Source organism: Neolamprologus multifasciatus, chromosome 1, assembly GCF_963576455.1.
Source record: "Neolamprologus multifasciatus chromosome 1, fNeoMul1.2, whole genome shotgun sequence".
NCBI lineage: Eukaryota > Metazoa > Chordata > Actinopteri > Cichliformes > Cichlidae > Neolamprologus > Neolamprologus multifasciatus.
The window spans coordinates 36681667-36702418 of NC_140439.1; the positions used below are offsets into that span (position 1 = coordinate 36681667).

A 20752-nucleotide genomic window follows, 5' to 3' on the forward strand; every position below is an offset into this window, starting at 1 on the left:
TGCTCGGGGTAAACGACAGTAATGCTACTTTTACTATTTCATTCATTCAATTTAATTCAATTTTATTTATATCACAGCAAATCACAACAGTCGCCTCAAGGCGCTTTATACTGTAAGGTAGATTGTACAATAATAAATATTCAAAAGATAGATAAGTTTGCATTTGACTACAGAAAAGCAGTCAAATGCAAACTTATCTTTTTTAAACAGTCATGTCAGAACATCAATAACATAGGCTCTATGTAAAAGATGGACATAGACAGTATGGTTTGTAAAGCGATGATGGCTATTATCTTCAAACCTTGGGAAGATTCAGCGTTACATTTTTTCCACCATGTTAATCTAAAGAAAGTTTTCAGGACTACTGTGACTTGGATGATTGTGAATCTACACAGACATGCTGCCACCATGTTTTTGTTTTTGGAACCAGAAGTGACGAATGTTGACTTATCGACCAATACTAGCAATCAGGTGCAACGCACTGATGCATATACATGATAATTAATTGTAAGTAACAGAATAGGTAAAGACTAGAATGTCACACTCAGAGCCTGGTTCTCCCGGAGGTTTCTTCCTGTTAAAAGGGAGTTTTTCCTTCCCACTGTCACCACAGTGCTTGCTCATAGGGGGTCATATGATTGTTGGTTTTTCTCTGTATGTGTTATTGTAGGGTCTACCTTACAGTATAAAGCACCTTGAGGCGACTGTTGTTGTGATTTGGTGCTATATAAATAAAATTGAATTGAACTGAATTTCTGTCTTCTGTAAGTACAATTAATCAAACTCCATTTTCTATTATTTTTAAAATTGCCTTTAAACATCTTTATTTTTGCTGTAAATTTGTATTTTTATTTGGACATTGCTTCCAGCTCTGAAAAAGCCAGTGCCTTAAATCTGCATTCTTTCTGCTGGCCAGCAGGGGGCGACTGTGGTTACACAGTCGTAGTTGTAGCGATACCGACATACATTTAATTCTATTAGCCAATCAGCAATACAGCAGCTACTATGACAAATATACTAATGAACAATACAGACATCTGTGGATGATAACAGCAGGTCTGAGTATTGTTTTTAAAACAAATCTTAAAAACTGAAGTTTATCGTTTATTGTTTACACCCTTCTCTCAGAGGTTTGTAGAAATCTCAGGGAAGCAGATGCAGCTTCAGGTCATTTGAAACTCTCTTAAATTAGGCTGGTTTTGCCATTTTTTTTCTCAGCAGATCCTAAAAAGTTCTTTATATTAGATTGGAAGAATCTGTTAGCTGCCATTGGAGCTCTATAGAAATGCTTTAATGTGTTTTTATTTTTCTATGATGCAGCAGAGGAGCTGCTGAGCATTCTTGGGAATTAGACCCTCCTCTGCCTTTTTCACCTGAGGGGATACTCTGGCTTCCTGCGAACATAAAGCTGGGTGCTCGATCCACTCTGTATCTGTCGATGAATAATGGAACGGGTTCCTGATCTTGCCCTCTGATGTTCTGAGGGGTTGGGTACCAGGCTGTAGTAGCAGCACCATGCTGTTAGTTTGCAGACCTGCACCCTGTAGCCAGACTCAGTCCAACCACTGTAGTGTCGTCTGGAGGCTTAATAATGGTGTTTCGCTGTGGCTGGCTGGAACACAAATGTTGAGTACCTGGAGTTCTGCCCGAAGCGTTCAATTTTTTTCTCATCAGACCAGACCTTTTGTTTCATCAGACTTTTTTTCTTGTGCTTTCAGAGTCCTTTAAATGCAGTCTGGCAAACTTTAAGCGAGCTGTCGTGTGTCTTTTACTCAGGAGTGGCTTCCATCTAGCCACTCTACTCTAAGTGTCTGATTGAAGGACTGCTACTGAGTCAGTTACTTTTGGCTGAACGGCCAACTCTCGGAAAAGTCCTGGTGGTTCCAAATTCCCTTTTCTCTGAAACACTCCAGCACTCCTCAGATCTACTTCTTTCCCCTTTTTAAAAAATCACAGATGAGTTTCCATGAATTTATGGCTTGGCGCTTGTTTTGACATCCACTGTGAATTGTGGGGTGTTAGATACACAGATGTGGGCCTTTGAAAACTAAGTGCAATCTATTCAATTTGCCCCAGAAGGACTCTGGTTTTATCCTTGTCAAATGAAATGAGTTACTATTATACAGATGCAGCCATAAAAATCCACCTGGACATGAAGTCCTTTACTCAAATCAGAGTTTGGGGTTTTTATTGTGTATTAAATTTGCTATGCAGTGTCTTATATGAACTAATTAATACTTCCATTACCATGCTGCTGCAGGGTAAACGTACAAATTGTATTACTTTTTATTAGAATACCTATTTTTAATACTCTGAATATTCTCAGTATGTTTTAGGCTTAGAAGTGATACCATGCACATGCTAAAAATAAGGTACCCCTGAGCAAGGTATCGTCCCTACACACTGCTCCCTGGGCGCCCAATGGCTGCCCACTGCTTCACTGAGTGAATGGGTTAAATGCAGAGAGGAATTTCCCCACGGGGATCAATAAAGTACACTTTCTTCTTATTATTATAAAATGAACATATAGTCTGAAAGTACACAAAGTATGTCCCAAAGGTCAAGAGTTCCTCTTTAAACTCTAGTGGCTATTTTTTTTAGCATTAAATGTGATATTTTTGTATTATGGTGAATCTGTTCATCATTGTCAGGTGGTGTTATTGTCTTAGATGAGCGGTTCTCAGACTGTGGTGTGGGCCCCAGTGTTGGGTCGGGGAGTTTTTTGATGTTTAGGGAAAATTAATAAGCCAGAATTTAGTGGTGCAATCACACTCATGTTTATTTAAGCAACATTCAGTGTTGATTAATTCAGTTCTATTCAATTCAATTTTATTTATATAGCGCCAAATCACAACAAAAGTTGCCTCAAGGCGCTTCATAGATACAGAGAAAAACCCAACAATCATATGACCCCCTATGAGCAGCACTTTGGCGACAGTGGGAAGGAAAAACTCCCTTTTAACAGGAAGAAACCTCCGGCAGAACCAGGCTCAGGGAGGGACGGGGCCATCTGCTGTGATTGGTTGGGGTGAGAGAAGGAAGACAGGATAAAAGACATGCTGTGGAAGAGAGACAGAGGTTAATAACAGATATGATTCAATGCAGAGAGGTCTGTTAATACATAGTGAGTGAGAAAGGTGACTGGAAAGGAAAAACTCAATGCATCATGGGAATCCCCTGGCAGCCTACATCTATTGCAGCATAACTAAGGGAGGATTCAGGGTCACCTGGTCCAGCCCTAACTATATGCTTTAGCAAAAAGGAAAGTTTGAAGCCTAATCTTAAAAGTAGAGATAGTGTCTGTCTCCTGAATCCAAACTGGAAGCTGGTTCCACAGAAGAGGGGCCTGACTAAAGCTTCAGATTCTGAGGTGGGGAAAGCCAGAAAAGGCTGGAGAACCGGTTTCATAAACATTTATTTTGTTTTCACAAACAGAGCCAATCCATGTTCGCAACATGCCACAAAAATACATTCTTCAATCCACGTCAAAACTCAAACTGAACTCTTTACTGGGCCACAGCAGATCGGTTGTAGGACATTTGCAGCAGTATAAGGGAGCAGATGGTTTTACGCTGGGAGGTTGCTCCTGCTCCAGTGCACTAGTTTCATCATGTGTGGATAAAATTGCAACATCAAGACCAAATGTATGCTTACAAAAAAAATAGATAAATAATCAGACGATACTGCTCAATGCTCAAAAGCCAAATAGTTATTTTGTCTTAAATAATAAACCAATCTATCGTCTAAGTGCCCCACACAGCAGTGGTCTGACAGCACAGATGCAGACTCTCTTAATCTTTCCTAAACACAGCATGGACTGCTTTTTATTGAACGCACCACCAGATATGTCTTTATATGCCGTAGAATATCCCACTGAAATAGCACGAGCACCTACTTAAATCATGTAGAGATGGATTTTCTGTAAATTAAAGCTAATTAGTGTGACAGAGACGTTCTTCGCTGGACTGTTTCATGTATGCATTGGCAGAGCTTGCAGTCTGTGCTGAAGGTGCGTGTTGATGACCGTTTGTCTTACCACCTCCTCACGCAGGAACACTGAGTATTATTCAGCTTCATGTAAATACATATTGAAACTCAAAGCCACACAGAAACACACACTCGCAAAAACCTCACAATAATCTACAGTTTGATTTACTATATTTAGATGAGGTGTTTTATTTAGAGACCATGACAACAAATGTGCCCTCGCAGATAAATCATCACAGAAAGATAACTGTTTTGGGGGGGGTTCATCCAAATTAGTTTATATTTGTTGTCTTGACTGTGTTTTAGGGATCTTTGCAGCAAATTCCATGTGCACGCATTTGGGCATAGTCTAAGGAGCTTGGAAAGAAAAGCATCTGGACTTTAGGTTTCTTGAAGACATTTCATCCAAGAAGCTTCTTCAGTTCTAAGTACTATTGGTGGAGAGTCCCAAATTTTAAGTCTCCCAGAGGGCCATGGACCCCCTATTGATCCTCTCCCTAATCACACAAACCAAAGTGTGAAAACGGGTGTGGGCCACAGTCAGCTAAGGTTTCAGGTGAACCCATTGTGAAACCTAGCCTCACCCTATCTATCATGTGACTTGCTAAGGTTATAGGCTACGTTCACACTGCAGGCGAAAGCGCATCAAATCCAATTTTTTTTTTACCCTATGCGACCCATATCCGATCATGCTATGACAGTGTGAACGGCACAAATCCGATATTTTCAAATCCGATCTGGGTCACTTTCGTATGTGGTACTGAATCCGATACATATCCGATGTTTCAGAAAGCGACTGCCGTTTGATGGTCAAGTCGCATTAAATCCGTCTTTTACGTCACTGACACAAGACAGACGCCAATTATCAGCGCCGGAGAAGACATCACGAACGCTTCCTGGCCATCCGGTGAAACTGTTGGGAAGACAACGTTGGAGAAACGTTAACATTTTATTTGTACTGTATAATCTGCAGATTCTGACAGAAACCTGCAACTATCCTTTGAAGCAGCGCTCCTCTAAAACAGCAATAAGGATCATTATTTTGTTATTTACATTATTATGTAAATAACAAAATAACTTAAAGCAAAAATTGGGAAACGTAAAGTCCGAAGTCTTTATATTAAGGTCCATCAGCCAAACAATACTGTTGCTCTGGGTCTAAACAGAGCGCGTTGTGTGTGACGTCTTCTTTTGCGCATGCGGCCGCTTTGAGCGTTCACACTAGAGCGCGTTTGCAGTCGCATTTTATTTGTAGTGTGAACGAGCAGACAAACAAATCGGATTTGATCAAAAAATTGGAATTGAGCATTAAGACCTGCAGTGTGAACGTAGCCTTAAATGGCCCAGGATGTGAGTGAGGGTGAAGACGTTTGGGAAGGGACCTCAAAGGTCATCAGCTGATGTCAGATAAACTACATTAAATGGCATTTAAATGCATTTTCACACATATGCTTTAATTTCTCTGTTCCAAAATCAGTTGATGGTTTGGTTTCTTTTCATACAGAGAAAACTCTGAGCAAACTTCAATCGAACCAGCACGCGTCACTACAGAATGCTTATTAGCCAGATGTATCTGGGACAGGACCAAGAAATTGACAGCATCTAGCACACAATGGCAGATGGTGTAAGCTGTGGTTTGAGGAGGGAGTCAGAGGGGACTGGTGCAGCTCCAGAACCAGACAGAACAGCGTGCACTAATGGGAGGTGAATGATTTGAAAGAGGGAGCGAAGTCGGGGCATGTAAATTAGAACAAACAAGCTTGTAGTGCAGTGGGGTCATATATACAATGTGAACTGGAAGGGTAGTCTATGAGGCTCGTGGAAGTCAGATATGGAGAGTGGGCAATGAACCCTGGACGCTGTGGAGGGTTCATGGTTTCACTCTTAGGTCTTTGTTTCCCCCGCTGTAAAGAACATGCCAGGCTAGTTCTCCCATCATTCAGTCCTTGTTCCTGCCTTACACCTGGAGCCGGTCCCTGGAAGCTGGAAACAGAGGATGAGATTCCCTGCAGAGATCAATAAATAAAAAAGAACAATAATAATCAATAAAAAATGATTGTGATTTACCTGCAACTCTAATCTTTGGCTGATTAGATGCATGTGTAGCCCTTATTTTTCAATATCACGGTTAACAGCACATTTCCATGTAGACTTTAGTGCTAGTTTGTTTACCTACTCTTGTTTCCCTGCCGGGGCTCAGCCTGCCAGCATCTGCGGATCAAACGCAGACACATCCCTCCAGCCATCTGAGATGAAAAGGAGCTTTTATATTATAAAAAGCTATTAAAGATACAATGAGTGACAGTGTTTCAGGGTGGAAAATTACTTAACATGATTTCAATTCGACTTGAAGGCATTTAGGTTCAAAGAGAAAGACTTGAAAGTGCACCTTGGCCCAAAAACACAAAATCATTAACTTTCAATTACATATATATATTACTAAATCACCATGATTGTCATCCCAAGGCACTTTTCACAGTAAGGTAAATACCTTTCAGTATTTTAGATGGAAACCTCTATGACATAACTATTCTCTATGAGCAGAAGGAACCTTTTAACAGTAGGACGTCTCTGGCAGAAGCAGACTCTGGGAGGGCAGCCATCTGCCGCGACTGCTTAGAAAGACAAGACAGAAAAGAAGATCTTAGAGAGACAAGAAACAATAGAACAATAAACGCTCGACAGGTTGCATTATAAGTACAGAACATGCAGTTCTCCATATACCTGCAGAAAGTGGAGGAGGAGAGAACACAGCACAAGCAGGAGGGAGACGATATATAGGTGCACCTTTGTAGAGACTTTGCTAACAGTTTTCAGATTAAAGCGTGCAGGCAGCAGTGGCTGCTGTCACCTGTAGAGCTGGATGATTGTTCAAATACTTTGGGGACCGACACTGAACTCGGCCCATCACAGGGGAAATTTGCCTGTTTTTTTTTTTGTTTTTTTTTTGATGATGATGATGAAATTTCCTCAAGGCAAAAAAGTGCACAAAGTAATTTAAAATTCATTTCGAGTCAAAGCCAGCACAATGTTCCTGAGCTGCTTTTTGTCCCTCACGAGTGCCATTAAACCTGCTTCTCACTGGGACTCAACCAGCTCCTCACATGGGCCATTAAAACCTGCTTCGCCTCAACCAGCAGGCTCAGCCGGAGTCCCCTCAGTCCTTCTGAAAAATAACATTTTATTTCAGTTTTTCATTCTTCAGACAAGTAAGAGGGTGGATTCAAATAATTTATTTTTTATTTATGTTTATCTTTCCTGGAAAACTCAAAAGTGATGCATGATTTATTAAAAGCACTTCAGAGAATAAACTGCTGATCGGTATTTGTATGTTTGTTTTGTGGCTTTTTATGTTTGCGTTCTTTGTCTTTTTGTTTGTTTGTTTATAGTTCTTTGTTTTGAAGGAAAACTCTATTCACTGCCCAAGATAAGTGGGTCAACTCAGCACTGCATAAAAGAAACCATCTATGTGAGGCAGTATTGCATATCCTCACTGGCTTTGTTTTATGTTACTTTACTGACCCTGTATTTAAATTCGGGTCCAAAAATGCAAATGATGATGCGGTTTCTGTAATTGTGCCTTTGCATGTCACAGCAGTGAGTTTTAAATCAAACAGTCAAGATGTGACTGAAGTGCAGGCTTTCAGCTTCAATTCAAGGGGTTTAACAAAAGTATTGCATTAACTGTTGAGGAATTATAGACATTCACAGTCCCGTTTTTCAGAGACTCTAAAGTAATTGGACAATTGACTGACAGCAGTTTCATGACCAATTGAGGTCTGTAGCCTTGTTATTCCATGACAAGTTAATCCAAACGTTGTATTTTGTAGCTGTTCACAGGAAATTTCAGAATGAGGTGCAGTGAGATGCTGATGCAAGCAGTGTTGCCAACTCCTCAGTTGGAAAATCGCTATTGGCTGTCCTAAAAGTCGCTAAATGACGTCATCGCCTAATTTGCATAATTGGTCATGCTAATGTAATTGTAACCTATGTTGTAGACGAGAAAAATAATGTTGTGGAAGAGACATAATGGGAGTAAAAAACGTCCTAAATGCATTTAGAATTTATTTAGAACAAATTAAATTTCTTTTAGCAATTATTGTTTCTTTTTAATGTCACAATTCCAACCCTGATCCTCTATCCGGGCCTGGACCGGCAAGAGTGACCCGATATAGGCACTCTGGTGGAGTTACTTTGTGTGTGTGTGTGTGTGTGTGTTTAAGTAGTTTTAAACCTTGTGATCCACAAAACAGCATAACAGTAAAAGAAGAACTGCCTGCGTTACAGTCAGTGCGGGAGCAGCGGCTTTGCTCATGCGCAGTTTGGACGCATAGATGTGAACGTCTCCTGCCCCAGTGTTGCCAACTTAGCGACTTTGTCGCTATATTTAGCGAGTTTTCAGACCCCCTAGCGACTTTTTTTCTACAAAAAGTCGCTAAAAAAAGACGTGAAAGCGCATATCGCTTTTACTCTCAAGAAGCAGCGGGTGCTGTAACGCAGTCAGTTCTTCTTTTATTCTTTTACTCTTATGCTGTTTTGTGGATCACAAGGTTTAAAACTACTTATAAACACACACACAAAGTAACTCCACCAGAGTGCCTATTTCGGGTCACTTTTGCCGGTCCAAGCCCGGGTAAAGGAGCAGGGTTGGAATTGTGACATTAAAAAAACAATAATTGCTAAAAGAAATTTAATTTGTAGTTCTAAATAAATTCTAAATGCATTTAGGACGTTTTTTACTCACTTTATCTGTCTTTCACGATGTTATTTCTCTCTCCAACAACATAGATTACAATTACGTTAGCATGACCAATTATGCAAATTAGGTGATGACGTCATTTAGCGACTTCTAGTGACTTTTAGGACAGCCAATAGCGATTTTCCTTACTGAGGAGTTGGCAACACTGTCCTGCCCTGATAGCAGCTGGGGGAGGACTATCCTCCGCCTGTGAGTGCTTTGGCACAGGCGAGGTGCCCACGGCAGCACCCGCTGCTTGTTGAGAGTAAGAGCGATACGCGTTTTCACGTCAAAAAGTCGTCATAAATAAGTCTCCAATAACACCAGAAAAAGTCGCCAGATTTGTCGCTAGTCGCTTTTTAGTGGGAAAAAAGTCACTTAGGGGGTCTAAAAACTTGCTAAATATAGCGACAAAGTCGCTAAGTTGGCAACACTGGATGCAAGTGAAGGAGAACATGTTTAGGCTCGAAAACCAAAGTAAACCCATCAGAGAGAGAGAGCAAAAGCTTTAGGAATGGACAGGTTTTACTGTTGGTCTCAGTCTTTTAACTTCAAATATTTACTGTTGTTAATTTTCACCTGGTCTTTAATAAGTCAGACGTCATTAGCCGTGTCTGGGCCCAAACTTTGCCGCAGAGTTGAAAAACTGTCTAAATTTTTTCATCTGTAACAAAATTATCTGCGTTGCTGCTTTACCAGGTGTAACAATTAAGTTTAACATCCAGGCATCCATGAAAACACAATTTATTAAATTTAACAGAGTTAGAAGTTAGCAGGAAGTTAGCTCGCTAGCTTCCACCTAAATATAATATAGCATGTTCTGACTGAGAGATTTGTGAAACAAATTAATACGTACAGCTCTGTTATCACTTCCAACATAAATGAAGACAGAAAACTAAACAGCAGTGACGTTTGTAGGGTTACTGAATTTTGGCTAGCTGGTATTTAATGATGTGCTACGTGATCGCTAGCGACACAGCTATGTTAGCATAGCATAAACACAGTGAAGGTGGAGGATGAACGCTAACTTTTTTCCACTGGATAAAAGTTAACGTCAGGGTTCCTGATGGTTAGAGACAAATGTAATCGCATGGCAGGATGCTGTAAACGGACCAAACTTAAGTCAGGAGAACAACTGAGATAATCCCTCCACAATATGAGGTTAGTCATTAACATACTGCTGCATGGGCTGGGCTGTAGTCACATTGTAAGGTTTTAAAAACTGAGCTTTAAAATAAACAGTGGTAATAAAAACCGAGAGAGGCCGACAGTGATCACTGACTGTTTTTAGGAGCTTGTAGATTAAATAGAACAAGATGCAAAGCAATAAAACATGTTAAAAACACAACATCCTTATTAAACGCAGAGTAGTTTGGGCCCAGAAGCAGGATTCATCATGTCATCACTTGAAAACCGCATTACTATCTTTTCAAATTTGGATTAGTTTGATTGTTCTTACCTCTCAGCCATAAAAGGGTGATGGGGTATTGTCGTCACCTTGCTGGGCAGACACCTAACCATAATTATATCTGCTGAAAATCTAGACCTTGTATTCCAGTGATGTTGACCTCCATGTCAGAGGTCAAGCTTTCCGAAACTCTTCTGAATGCAATAAGTAGAGAACGAGGTGTGTCTGTCTATCAGTGCGCATCATTAGCAGCCTGTTTATCTGCAGTGCATTCTCACAGTTAATGTCTGCGCCGACTGTTTGTGGACAAAACACTGATTGCATTTATATTTAAACGGTACGTGACTCTGAACGCCCCCCAAGCTGCTTCGGATGATCTGAAATTCCACACTCGATGAAAGTGAACACTTCAAGCCAACAAGAACAGCGATCCAAGGTGCATGCTGATGTGTTGGAAAACTCGCTAGAATGCGCACAGAATTAAGAGTACTGAATGAAGCAAGAAAAAAAACTATTTTTAACTCTTACGTCTCCACCGCAAACATTCGCTGTAGCTTCTGTCTGTTTGTACCCCGTGCTCCAAAATGTCCCAGTGTGAGGGTCTATTCATAGCCGCATCTTTATCAGAGCGCAACTGAGATACGACTGCACCTCTACGACACCACTGGCACATTTTCTTTACAACAGGAGGTGGAGGATTAAAGAAAGGACACATTTGGATCAATAACAAGAGCAGTGGAGAGTGCAAAAGATACAAAGACTTACTTTGAGAAAGCGAACATTACAGAAAACTAAGCTAAGACACTGGACAGATACTGGCCTTGGATTAAGTGTTTTATTAACTTTCCATGCAGGGCTTTACTGCCCTGTGAGCTAAATGAATTACATTCAATAAGTAATAAGAATAACTTTGGGGGCCAATTTACTTACAGTTTTTTATGCATGGATCTAGTCAGTGTGGGAAGATTTGTATTACTACAACTGAGGGGCAGTTTGGCTTCCCAAACAGTGCCTGGAAATTCAGCGCCTGCAAGGAATCCATTATTAATGTTCAACCCTATCATTTTCTGGTACATGTAGTCATTTAACTCCAGGAACCAGAGGAAAAAACAAAAAGAACTCATTGCACCTGTGAATGTGTAGAGACGTTGTCTGCCGCATATTGGTACTGACCTTAAAACCCTGTTTAAAATATAGCACAACAAAAAAAAGCAGCGAGAAGAAGAGTAGTGATAGATCAAGCCCACAGAGACAGATGGCTCCAGTAAGCAGAATTATAGTTTGATGAGGTAAAATCCATACTATATTATTGACCTGTGTTGACGTTCTCATAGACACTGATCTCATTGCAGGGCAGCTCGGATATTGATTGTCTGACTGGAAATCCCATTACGCACTCGCTCATTCAGTGCCATTTGAACTGCAAAAGGTACGATGGATATCCCTGCTCATCACAGAGAGTAGCGGCATGCCACCTCGCCGCACGCAGTCTTATAAAGAAAGTCGAGTTTTAAGGGTCTCTGTGCTCGACATTTACTTGTTAGCAGCGCTTGTAACACTCATCGTGAAGCGAGCGACGGGCTGGAAGTGAAGTGGTTTAGGCGAGGTTTTAAGGAGCGTACGTGAATAGCCCAGGGCGTCTTTTGAAGATCCAGAAATAGCTGAAGGGTTTGGCCTAACGTGGCGGTTGTTGTTAAAGTCCAATGGAATCAATAGACACAAACTTTAAAGAAGGGGTGGAGCGGCTGAGTGGAGGAAGAGAGCCGTTAGAGGAGCTTGGACGGAGGGAAGGCGAGTTGAAGGCAGGAGTAAGAGTTAAGCAGAGAGAGTGAGAAAGGAGTGATGGTCAAAGACAGCACAGGACCTTGGAGGCAGTGTAAACAAATAAACACATAATCTTTCTTTTCAGGCTCGCTCTTTACTTTCTCCAGCACACACACACACACATGCGCGCACTCTGTCAGAAATACCGATCAAATTCTCCATTTCTTTGTTTGCCCTCTGGAGAAGACTTTGAACAGAGCAGATTCTTCTTGTACACCCTGACCTCCAGCTTCCTTGCTCACCTCCCCGTGGAGCTCACTCCAGCCACCTCTTCATACACACAAACACACACACACTTGCTTCTCAGCAGAGGGGAGCAGGAGAAACATAAACACATAAAGGCATAAACTCCACCGTCATAAACTAAGCAGTAACACACCTCTTATATTTCCAGATTATTTGCTTTAGTCTATAGAGGCTGTATTTCCTCTTCGTATAGGCCCGTGCCGTAATGCGAAGGATATTGATTCATGCGGTGGAGCACAGCAATCTCACGTCAGCTTAGGATCACATTTCTTTGTGTGCTTTGTCACGTCTTTTCTTTTGTGCTGTGAGAAAAAGAAATGCTTAATGAAGCGTCGGTTAGCCTGCACAAATGTACGTGTAACTCATAGTGAAACTGGATTTCTAGTCGTTCATTAACCACTCACTGTTTAAAAGCCTTAAAGCCTCTGAAAATGTGGGGGTTGGAAAAAGAGGCAGTACACTGTGAGTAACCATAGCAAGCAAATTTCTTTTTCAAGGTCATCTCCTTCTGTAACACTGGACCCCGTTTAGCTCTCTTACTACACTTAGATCACTTGCAGTCCAATGCACTGCTAATTTCAGCATGGTCCTCCAACGTGTGCAGAGAAATCATCTGACAGATGATCATCACAGGCGATGGGAGCTGGTCCCAGCACAAAGTTTAGGACTGTGCTCAGGGTTGTTTTGTTTTTGCATTTCACAGGTTTGTGCAACATGAATTTGTCTTTCAGGCTCAATCTGTCAACATTCATTCACCAGCTATTTAATTTTGCATCTAAATATATAATCCACCCATTTCATTTTAGCATCTAGGCAACAAGGTTACACTGAGTATCAGAATGAGGGGAAAAAGATGACTTTGGCAACTTTAAATATGGTGTGGTTGTTGGTGCTAGATTCTGAGTATATCAGAAAGAAACCAGTGGGCAGCAGTTCTCTGAGTGGAAATGTCTCGTTGATGTCAGAGGATAATGCTTTAAGCTAACAGGAAGGCAACGTTCATCAAATGACCTCTACAGTCGCCAAGTCTCAATTGAATGGAGAAGCTTTGGGATGTGGTGGAACAGGAGATTCACATCATGGACATACAGCCAACAGGTCTGGGCCACATTTGTGATGCTGTCATGTTAATATGGAGCAAAATCTTTGAGGAATGTTTCCAGAACATTTCCTGGCTACATAATGAAGCATTAGGTAGTTCTGGGCTTCACAAATGCATCTTCTGTCGTTACATTGTAACACCCAGGCTATCTCACGATATAAAGGGCTGTGTTTAGTCATAGTATAACGTAAATGTCATTTCACAGATATAATACCATCATATGTCCCAATCGTTTATAAAACGCTCCCAATAATATTGATTGATGTTGTTGTTAAAGTATCTATGAGCTCTGCTTTGTTTACATTCTGCTTCTACTACCAAACTAATGTTGGTTTTATAAAAATATATATATAATGCCAGCCTTGCAGTTGGTGTATTTATCTTTATTAACTGCAATACTGACTCTGCTTTTGTGTGTGTGATAAACGGTGAAGTGAAACCTTGGAAAGTGGAAAATGCACAGCAGAGAGAGTAAATGGTAAATGGCCTGTATTTGTGTAGCGCTTTACACATCCAGTCATCCACACATCCACACACTGGTGATGGCAGCTACATTGTAGCCACAGCCACCCTGGGGCGCACTGACAGAGGCGAGGCTGCCGGACACTGGCGCCACCGGGCCTTCTGACCACCACCAGTAGGCAACGGGTGAAGTGTTTTGCCCAAGGACACAACGACCGAGACTGTCCAAGCCGGGGCTCGAACCAGCAACCTTCCGATTACAAGGTGAACTTCCATGATGGTATTCTATAAAAGGACATCTTTTGTCTTTTTACGTTGCAATTCTGATGACCATCTGTGCAAAAATACGTTTTTTCCTCTTTCCAAAAACTTCCTGCCACCAGGGTTCCACAGCCCACCCCTGTGCGGCCCCCTCAGTGCATTAAAAGCAAATGTTTTAGGTCCACAAGAACAAAACCATCTCTCACTACAAGGTCAGCTTTCAGAATTGGCTGCCTGCAACTTTGCCGTTACCCCAAAGTTACATTTCAGCTTTTGGGCTCAAAGCACAAGTGTTCAAAACAGGACTTCCAGGGAACTATCTGGAAAAGCTGCAGCACCAAACACATTGCAGATATGCACCAGGAGTCTACCTTGAAGGGGAGATGTTCAGCCTGGTTCTGGAAGAGGTTTCTTCCTGTTAAGAGTTTTTCCTTCCCACCGTCACCAGTGCTTGCTCTTTTCAACTTATTATGGTGGAGTCTTTATCTTACAAAATAAAGACTTCGAAGTGACCGTTGCTCTGATTTGACGCTGTATAAATAGAACAGAATTGAATTAAATTGCATTGACTTGAAACATAGCTCCGCCGTGCTGCTGTGCCACAGGTGGTCAGAGTCCACAGGGGCACCCTTATATTGTAAATCTTTAAAAACACTATCTGTTATTTTGTCCTGGCTCTTGCTATTGTGCATTTTCCTCTCAATGGCCTTAAATCCTCCAGCCGTGTAATCTCATTGGCTCTGGGCACCTCCGGGCTGCTGGACCAGCTGCTTCTCCACATTGTTTCGACTCATTTATTGTTCCTGTCTTGGGGAAGCTCAGGGCACCTCACAGTAAATGAGGCTCATTGCAGTCAGGGCAGGGGGACTGAACCTGTGACCTTGTTTTTGCCAGTTCACTGTCTCTCGAACATGAAAGCAGCCACTGCAGTGGTCAGCACACATGGGCTCTCCTAAAACAAAAGTCTTTTTTCTTTTAGCCCCTTTTCCCCTCGTTCTTGTTCGCTCGCCATTAAAAGCCATGACGCCCATCTTAAAATGAAACAGCAAATCTCTCGAAACAATTTCGTCTTATATATCTGCCAGGCGCTGGAGTTGTGGTGAGGGGGGACAAGATGACAGTAAATGAATATTGATTTTTCCTCTCGTACTGTGCAGCTGGTTTCTGGCTGAGTGAATTTACTCTTACAGAGTTGTCAGAGGGTGGGCTGTTTAATGGGGTGTTATCAATTCACAGAGCGTTTGAGTGCTTTCTGTTGGTGTGCTTACATGATGCAGTGGCTGCTGGGTTTTAGTTATGATGTAAGAGAAAGACATTCAGAGTTAAAACGCAGGGGTTGATGCAGAAGAAGAGGCTGGAGCCGTTCAGACGATGTGTTTGAGTTGTTTAAGATTCCAGATTTTTCACGCTCGTGTCTTACCTCGGATTAATCGGATTTGAGCAGCTTGGGTATTTATAATGCTGCCAGTTGTTGTATGTGATTGCTGCTGTTCTCAAACGTGATTAAACACAGCTTTCTGCTGCTTTTGAAAAAAAAAAGAAGCAGATTTGAAGCTAGCATATGTCTCTGTGAGTAATTCACTCAGTTAATGACGTTTGCTTGTAAATTATTAAATATTATTTCAACACTGCACTCCAGATTCTACAAGTTGCCTCTTTTGCAGTTCTGTGGGGGGAAAAATGTGTTTTGATTCGGTTGTTTGATTTGAGAGTGGCGGGAAGTGCCGCTGAATTAAAGGGAAGAAATTAAGAGTTTGTGTGGGTGTAAACAGGTTAATATTATGGAGAGGCTTAGAGTAGTGTTATCAAAGGCGAGAGGTGATAGGTATGAGACGATGTACGGGGGATTTGTTAGACATTTGAAAAGGTCACAGCAACGCTACAGTGAGAAAGACGCAGAGACTGTTTGAGCAGAAAATCCATGTGTGTGTGTTTTGTGTCTACAATCTGCTTTTTAGGATAACGTTGAATCGCCTCAATGGGAGGTAGCCCTGCGGAGTATTTAAGAGGACCGGCTCCATACTTTTATTCTTGCACTCTTTGCGTGACACCCAGTTCATAATAATCTTTATTTATCTTTGACCGGGCCCAGGTGAAGCTGCTCAGTTCGCTCTCTGCGTGAAACGAGCCCTTTCAGCGCCCCTCCCTTTAAGCCCACTAGCTAATTGGCTGCCCCTCATAAACAAAAGGGTCAAACAGCAGGTGGGCGGGGCTGTTGTTCTCATAGCTGTGGTATCTGGCAGGCATGCCCGGGATATTTAGGACAGCTTGAAGCCTGTGTTTCTGGCTTACAGCATTAGTTTCAAACTTGTTCTGGCATGCTCCTCTTCAGAAGCCAGAGAAAGGTCACAGCCCACAGTTCTCATCCATTATTAACAATGAAAAAAAGGGTCTACAGTGAAACGCAGCCTACGTTGAATTTTACTTAGAAGTGCAAATTTTACAGCACGATAGCAGGACCGTCACCTCACAACAACAAGGTGCTGGGTCGGGTTGTGATGTTCTTCCTGTGTCGGTGCAGGTTCTCTCTGGCCTCCTCACGCAGTCCAAAAAATGCTGTTTAAGTTAATTTGTGATTAGAAATAGGCTGTATGTGACTGTGTTGGCCCTGTGATAGACAGGCACCCATTCCAGGATGTACCCTGACTGGTCCCCCAATACCAGCTGGGACAGGTTGAATTGGATAACTGGAAGCCTGACCCTGACTGTGGTGGCTCTGGGGCCCACTCCACAGTTTGACAATCACTGGTTTACAGGCAGTACCTCAAGCACAGGCACGAACAAGTGACAGCACCTGCAGTTCTTCTATTGGCCACTAGGGGCTGTTCAAGCAAGTGAATTCCCATAAGCTGCCATGTTAAAATGTCCAGTGTAACAGCATTAAATGTTTACAGTGTTAACACCAGAGATGGGCAGTAACACGTACTTGTAACGTGTTACTGTAATCTGATTACTTTTTTCAGGTAACGAGTAAAGTAAGGGATTACTATTGCAAAAATGGTAATTAGATTACCGTTACTTTCCCGTAGGAACGCTGCGTTACTGCGTTACTAAAACCGTGATATTTTGCGAGAATGTCTCATGACAGTGACGTAAGCGAGTGCGACGTTCGTGACAACAGCTGTGTGCAGATCAACAATGGATCATATATCGAGTGCAGGAGAGAGTATGAGTGTGCAGCGTTTAAAGAGTGGAAGTACTGACCTTACTTTGAGTTTGATTCCATAAAAAGTGACAAAAACATTAGTGTCCGTTGTGCGTGGGAAGAAAACTTCTTTTTACGGCGAAAAAAACCCTAAACTTCCAAACAAGCTCCGAGTAGCTACGACGTAATGGGAAACTCACAGAGAAACTCGTGGATTCTTCCACTGACCGCTGCGGCACACCTGCACCAGGGTAAACCTCCGCCTACTCTACTCCTGCTTTACAGGTGAAAATAGAGCAACAGGACCGCTAGTCTTTGATGTTATTTATTTTCTGCTTGTTTTACTTGCATCTATTTGAAAGACTGAGTGTAAACACACACACAAAAAAAATTATTTTATGTGCTGGAATGTGCAGAAAATAGGTTTAAATATTAAACAAATTTCTTCCAGTCAGAGAATGTTGCATATAATGAAATTTTTGCTTGATGCATAAAGTTAAAAGATTAAAACTAATAAAACAAGTTTTAAAAAGAGACTTTTCCATTTGATTACATTTTGTATGATGGATTATGCAGAAAAAGTAGAATTGGGCTGAAAGATCTATCACTTTATCACCTATTCAGGTTGTAAATTGTGTTTTTAAAAAGTAACTAAGTAATTAATTACTTTTGAAAATAAGTAATCAGTAAAGTAACTGGATTACTTTTTTCAAGTAACTTGACCAACACTGGTTAACACCTTAAATGTGATCAATTCTGGTTCCAAAACACTAATGACCAGAGACCAGAAAGCTAAAACCAGTGAGTGCGATTACGTCTGTCTTTTATATACAGTCTGTGGATTATTTTTATGTAGGCTGAGCTCACGAGCACCCACTGTAGCATCATGACAGAAAAGCATAGTAGGTTCCCTTCAAGGTTAAATGTGTCAATAATGGGAGCGTAATTAATTCCAATAAGACATCAGGCGGCTAATTTTCCTCCCTCCCGTTATCAAGGCCGGTATCAGCACCCTGTCAGCACTAAGTGAGCCGCCTATAATCCGAAGCATGTTCAGTGTCTACAAAGCCTGTCAGTCACATGGCTATAATTACCTCTAACTACAGTGATACTGGCAGATGTAAAGGAATGAGGTTGTGAATAACTTAAAATTAGCATTTTAATTAGGTTCACATGTTTATTAGTCTTTAATTGAAAATCCGATTCTGGCCAGATGTGTCAGCCACTGATATGATGTTTAATTTCATACTTAATAACTATTTAACATGATAGAGGCGACGCTTCGAGTCAGCGCTGTAACCGATACGATTGTAACGATCCAGTTTCTCAGAGGTGCAGAATCAGGAGTTTGTAAAATGTGGTTAAAGAATAAAATGAAATTAACGTGCCCATGAAATAAAGTACGGCATTCATTGGGGGGAAAATCAAACAACAGTTTAAGGTCAGCTATTGCATTTTTATTTAATTCAGCGAATAGAAAATACGGTTAAGACATTGGCGAGGAAATTAAAATTGTGTCCTTCAACCTTTTCATCAAAGAATCGCATAATTTCAGCGATCGCAGCCGTGCTTACCTTGGACCTTGTTAAGGTAATCTGCTTCTCGAAGCTCCTCCTGTGTTGGTTTAGTCTGACGGTATCTTCTTACACACAGTCCAGCTGTTACTACAACAGCTTTATGAGGAAATCAGTAAGGCCACGTTGTTGTCCATCCAATGGATGAAGAGATAAACAAACAGCCTCGCTTTCACTCTGAGCAAATCAACTTCTTTGGCAGATGGTGTCCAGCATCTTTTATTTGTTCTACGTCTCATAAATGTTCTTTTTGACCCAGACTTTGATTTGTCTGTCCATCATCTCTAATCTTTGCAGCTCTACCTGCAACGTCTCGTCCCTGTTGACACGGAGAGTGTTTTGGTGCCTGTAATGAAGGCGCCACCTGAAGACCTATGAGGTGTTTGTTTCTCAGCCTTGAGGCTGACCTGCCTTCTAGCTCATGTGGTCATGTGGCCTCCTTTGTTTCTGTTTAAAGACATTTTTCATGTGAAAATATTTTCATGAAATATGACAAATTTTTTAGAAAGAGAATGTAATACCTGAACTCAGAAAGGCCAAAGTTCACCAACCAAACAGCCAAATTCATCACGGTTTTCAGCAGCAGATCAGTCAGGCTTTTATCATGATAAACATCCAGCCTGCTCTGAAGCAGGTAACCATAGTGATCTAGCCAGGTGAGAAGAAGCACCTCACTAACCCATTAATCTCACTTTGTTCTGCACCCCCGAGGTTTCCCAAGGATGCACGAACTCACTCGTGGCATTTTTGACGATCTCGAGAAAGATTTTGACGGTCACAGAGATTTTTGCGAGTCCTTGAAATCTATTTAGTTAAACATCAGCAGCAGAACGCTCGTTAGCTCAAACTGAAGCGTCATCGTCACTCGATTCCTAAAACGTATCACGTCTCTGCTCGCACTTTTCTCAAATGATGCTCAAGGCCATCTCCATCAAGAGCGCCCGTCTCTGAGGGCGTATCTTGATTGAAGGATTTTAATCATTCAATTTGTAATGCTAATGCCTTCAACACCGTCTTGTCTCAACTGCAGTGCTGCTACTGGGCATTTTCCTCTACACTCGCTGGAGGTCCTACAAAGGGCTGAAAGAGGGCGTTTACCACGTCTCGGCTCATCACGACGGCTGGGAGGACATCCGGGAGAACGTCCTCAACTACGATGAGGAGGGCGGCGGGGAGGAGGACCAGGTACACCCCTCGCACGCTCGCATGCATGCAGACTGTACCCTTTGCTGTGAAAGTTATCAAAGCAAATCAGAAAGAAACCTTTGGGCACACATACAAAACTGTTAAAAGTGACGTTCAGCGTGTCACTGCTACATCGCCACGTGCTTGCTTGAAGTTGAGATGTTTTAATTTTGTTTGCAAAGACTTTTATTTTGGAAATTCTCAGCAGTGGATGTATGGCAGCAGCTCTATAATGGATTCTGTCAATTCAATTTGGAATAAAATCCTGCAGTGTGTGTGCTAGCGTTTTAATTAGGCCCACGCAAAATCCTTATCTCCTCTCCACCAGCCAATGTAACCCACAAGCACTCAACGGTACTTAAGAGCTTGCATAATATCACAGCTTTGATCGCAACAAACACATGTGGCTGCTGAAATCACTGCTGAAACACACACAAAGAGGAGGAAAAAACCACTTTCATATAGAGATCCTTGTCTTGGCTTATCAGTAGCCCAAAACCTTCAAGAGTCTGTCCGTTACCTGCAGTCAAACACACACACAGTACTGATCCCCTATACACAGCAGCCACTGCGGTTAATTCTCTGGAGTCTTGTTTGAAATCGCTCTAGAGGAATAAAAACAGCACTCATCACATAATCAGTTTCACAAAGCGACCCACGCCTCCTCCTTGTGCATCATTTCTTCCGCCGCCTCCTCCTCCTACATCTTTTTGCATCTCTGCCACCCCGGTTACAGTTCTGGTGGAATCGCGTTAGCACCAAAGTGGCTGCTGCTGCGCTACACGACAAAGTAATGGCAGCTGTCTGCAGTGGAGGGAGA

General features: G+C 41.8%; 1 protein-coding gene and 1 long non-coding RNA gene across 7 annotated transcripts in view; one reads left to right on the top strand and one right to left on the bottom strand.

Moving 5' to 3' along the window:
• The window catches only part of LOC146526191 (neural-cadherin-like), a 381462-nt gene that overhangs the window by 357106 nt on the left and 3604 nt on the right, over nucleotides 1–20752 (top strand). For all 3 annotated transcript variants that reach the window (XM_085183449.1, XM_085183576.1, XM_085183527.1), the window contains exon 36: nucleotides 19778–19932. In XM_085183449.1, coding sequence (XP_085039575.1) covers nucleotides 19778–19932 — 155 coding nt within the window. The remainder of the gene's footprint in view (nucleotides 1–19777; nucleotides 19933–20752) is intronic.
• Nucleotides 350–19783, bottom strand: LOC146526199 (uncharacterized). 4 transcript variants are annotated; one of them, XR_014869281.1, is made up of 3 exons: nucleotides 10662–19783; nucleotides 6479–6599; nucleotides 350–6233 (listed from the first exon to the last, which is right to left on the bottom strand). It is a non-coding gene; the product is annotated as an uncharacterized LOC146526199 (long non-coding RNA). The 4 variants fall into 4 exon arrangements; XR_014869272.1 differs by having other exon boundaries at nucleotides 350–5993; nucleotides 6164–6599; XR_014869286.1 differs by having other exon boundaries at nucleotides 350–5993; nucleotides 6160–6599.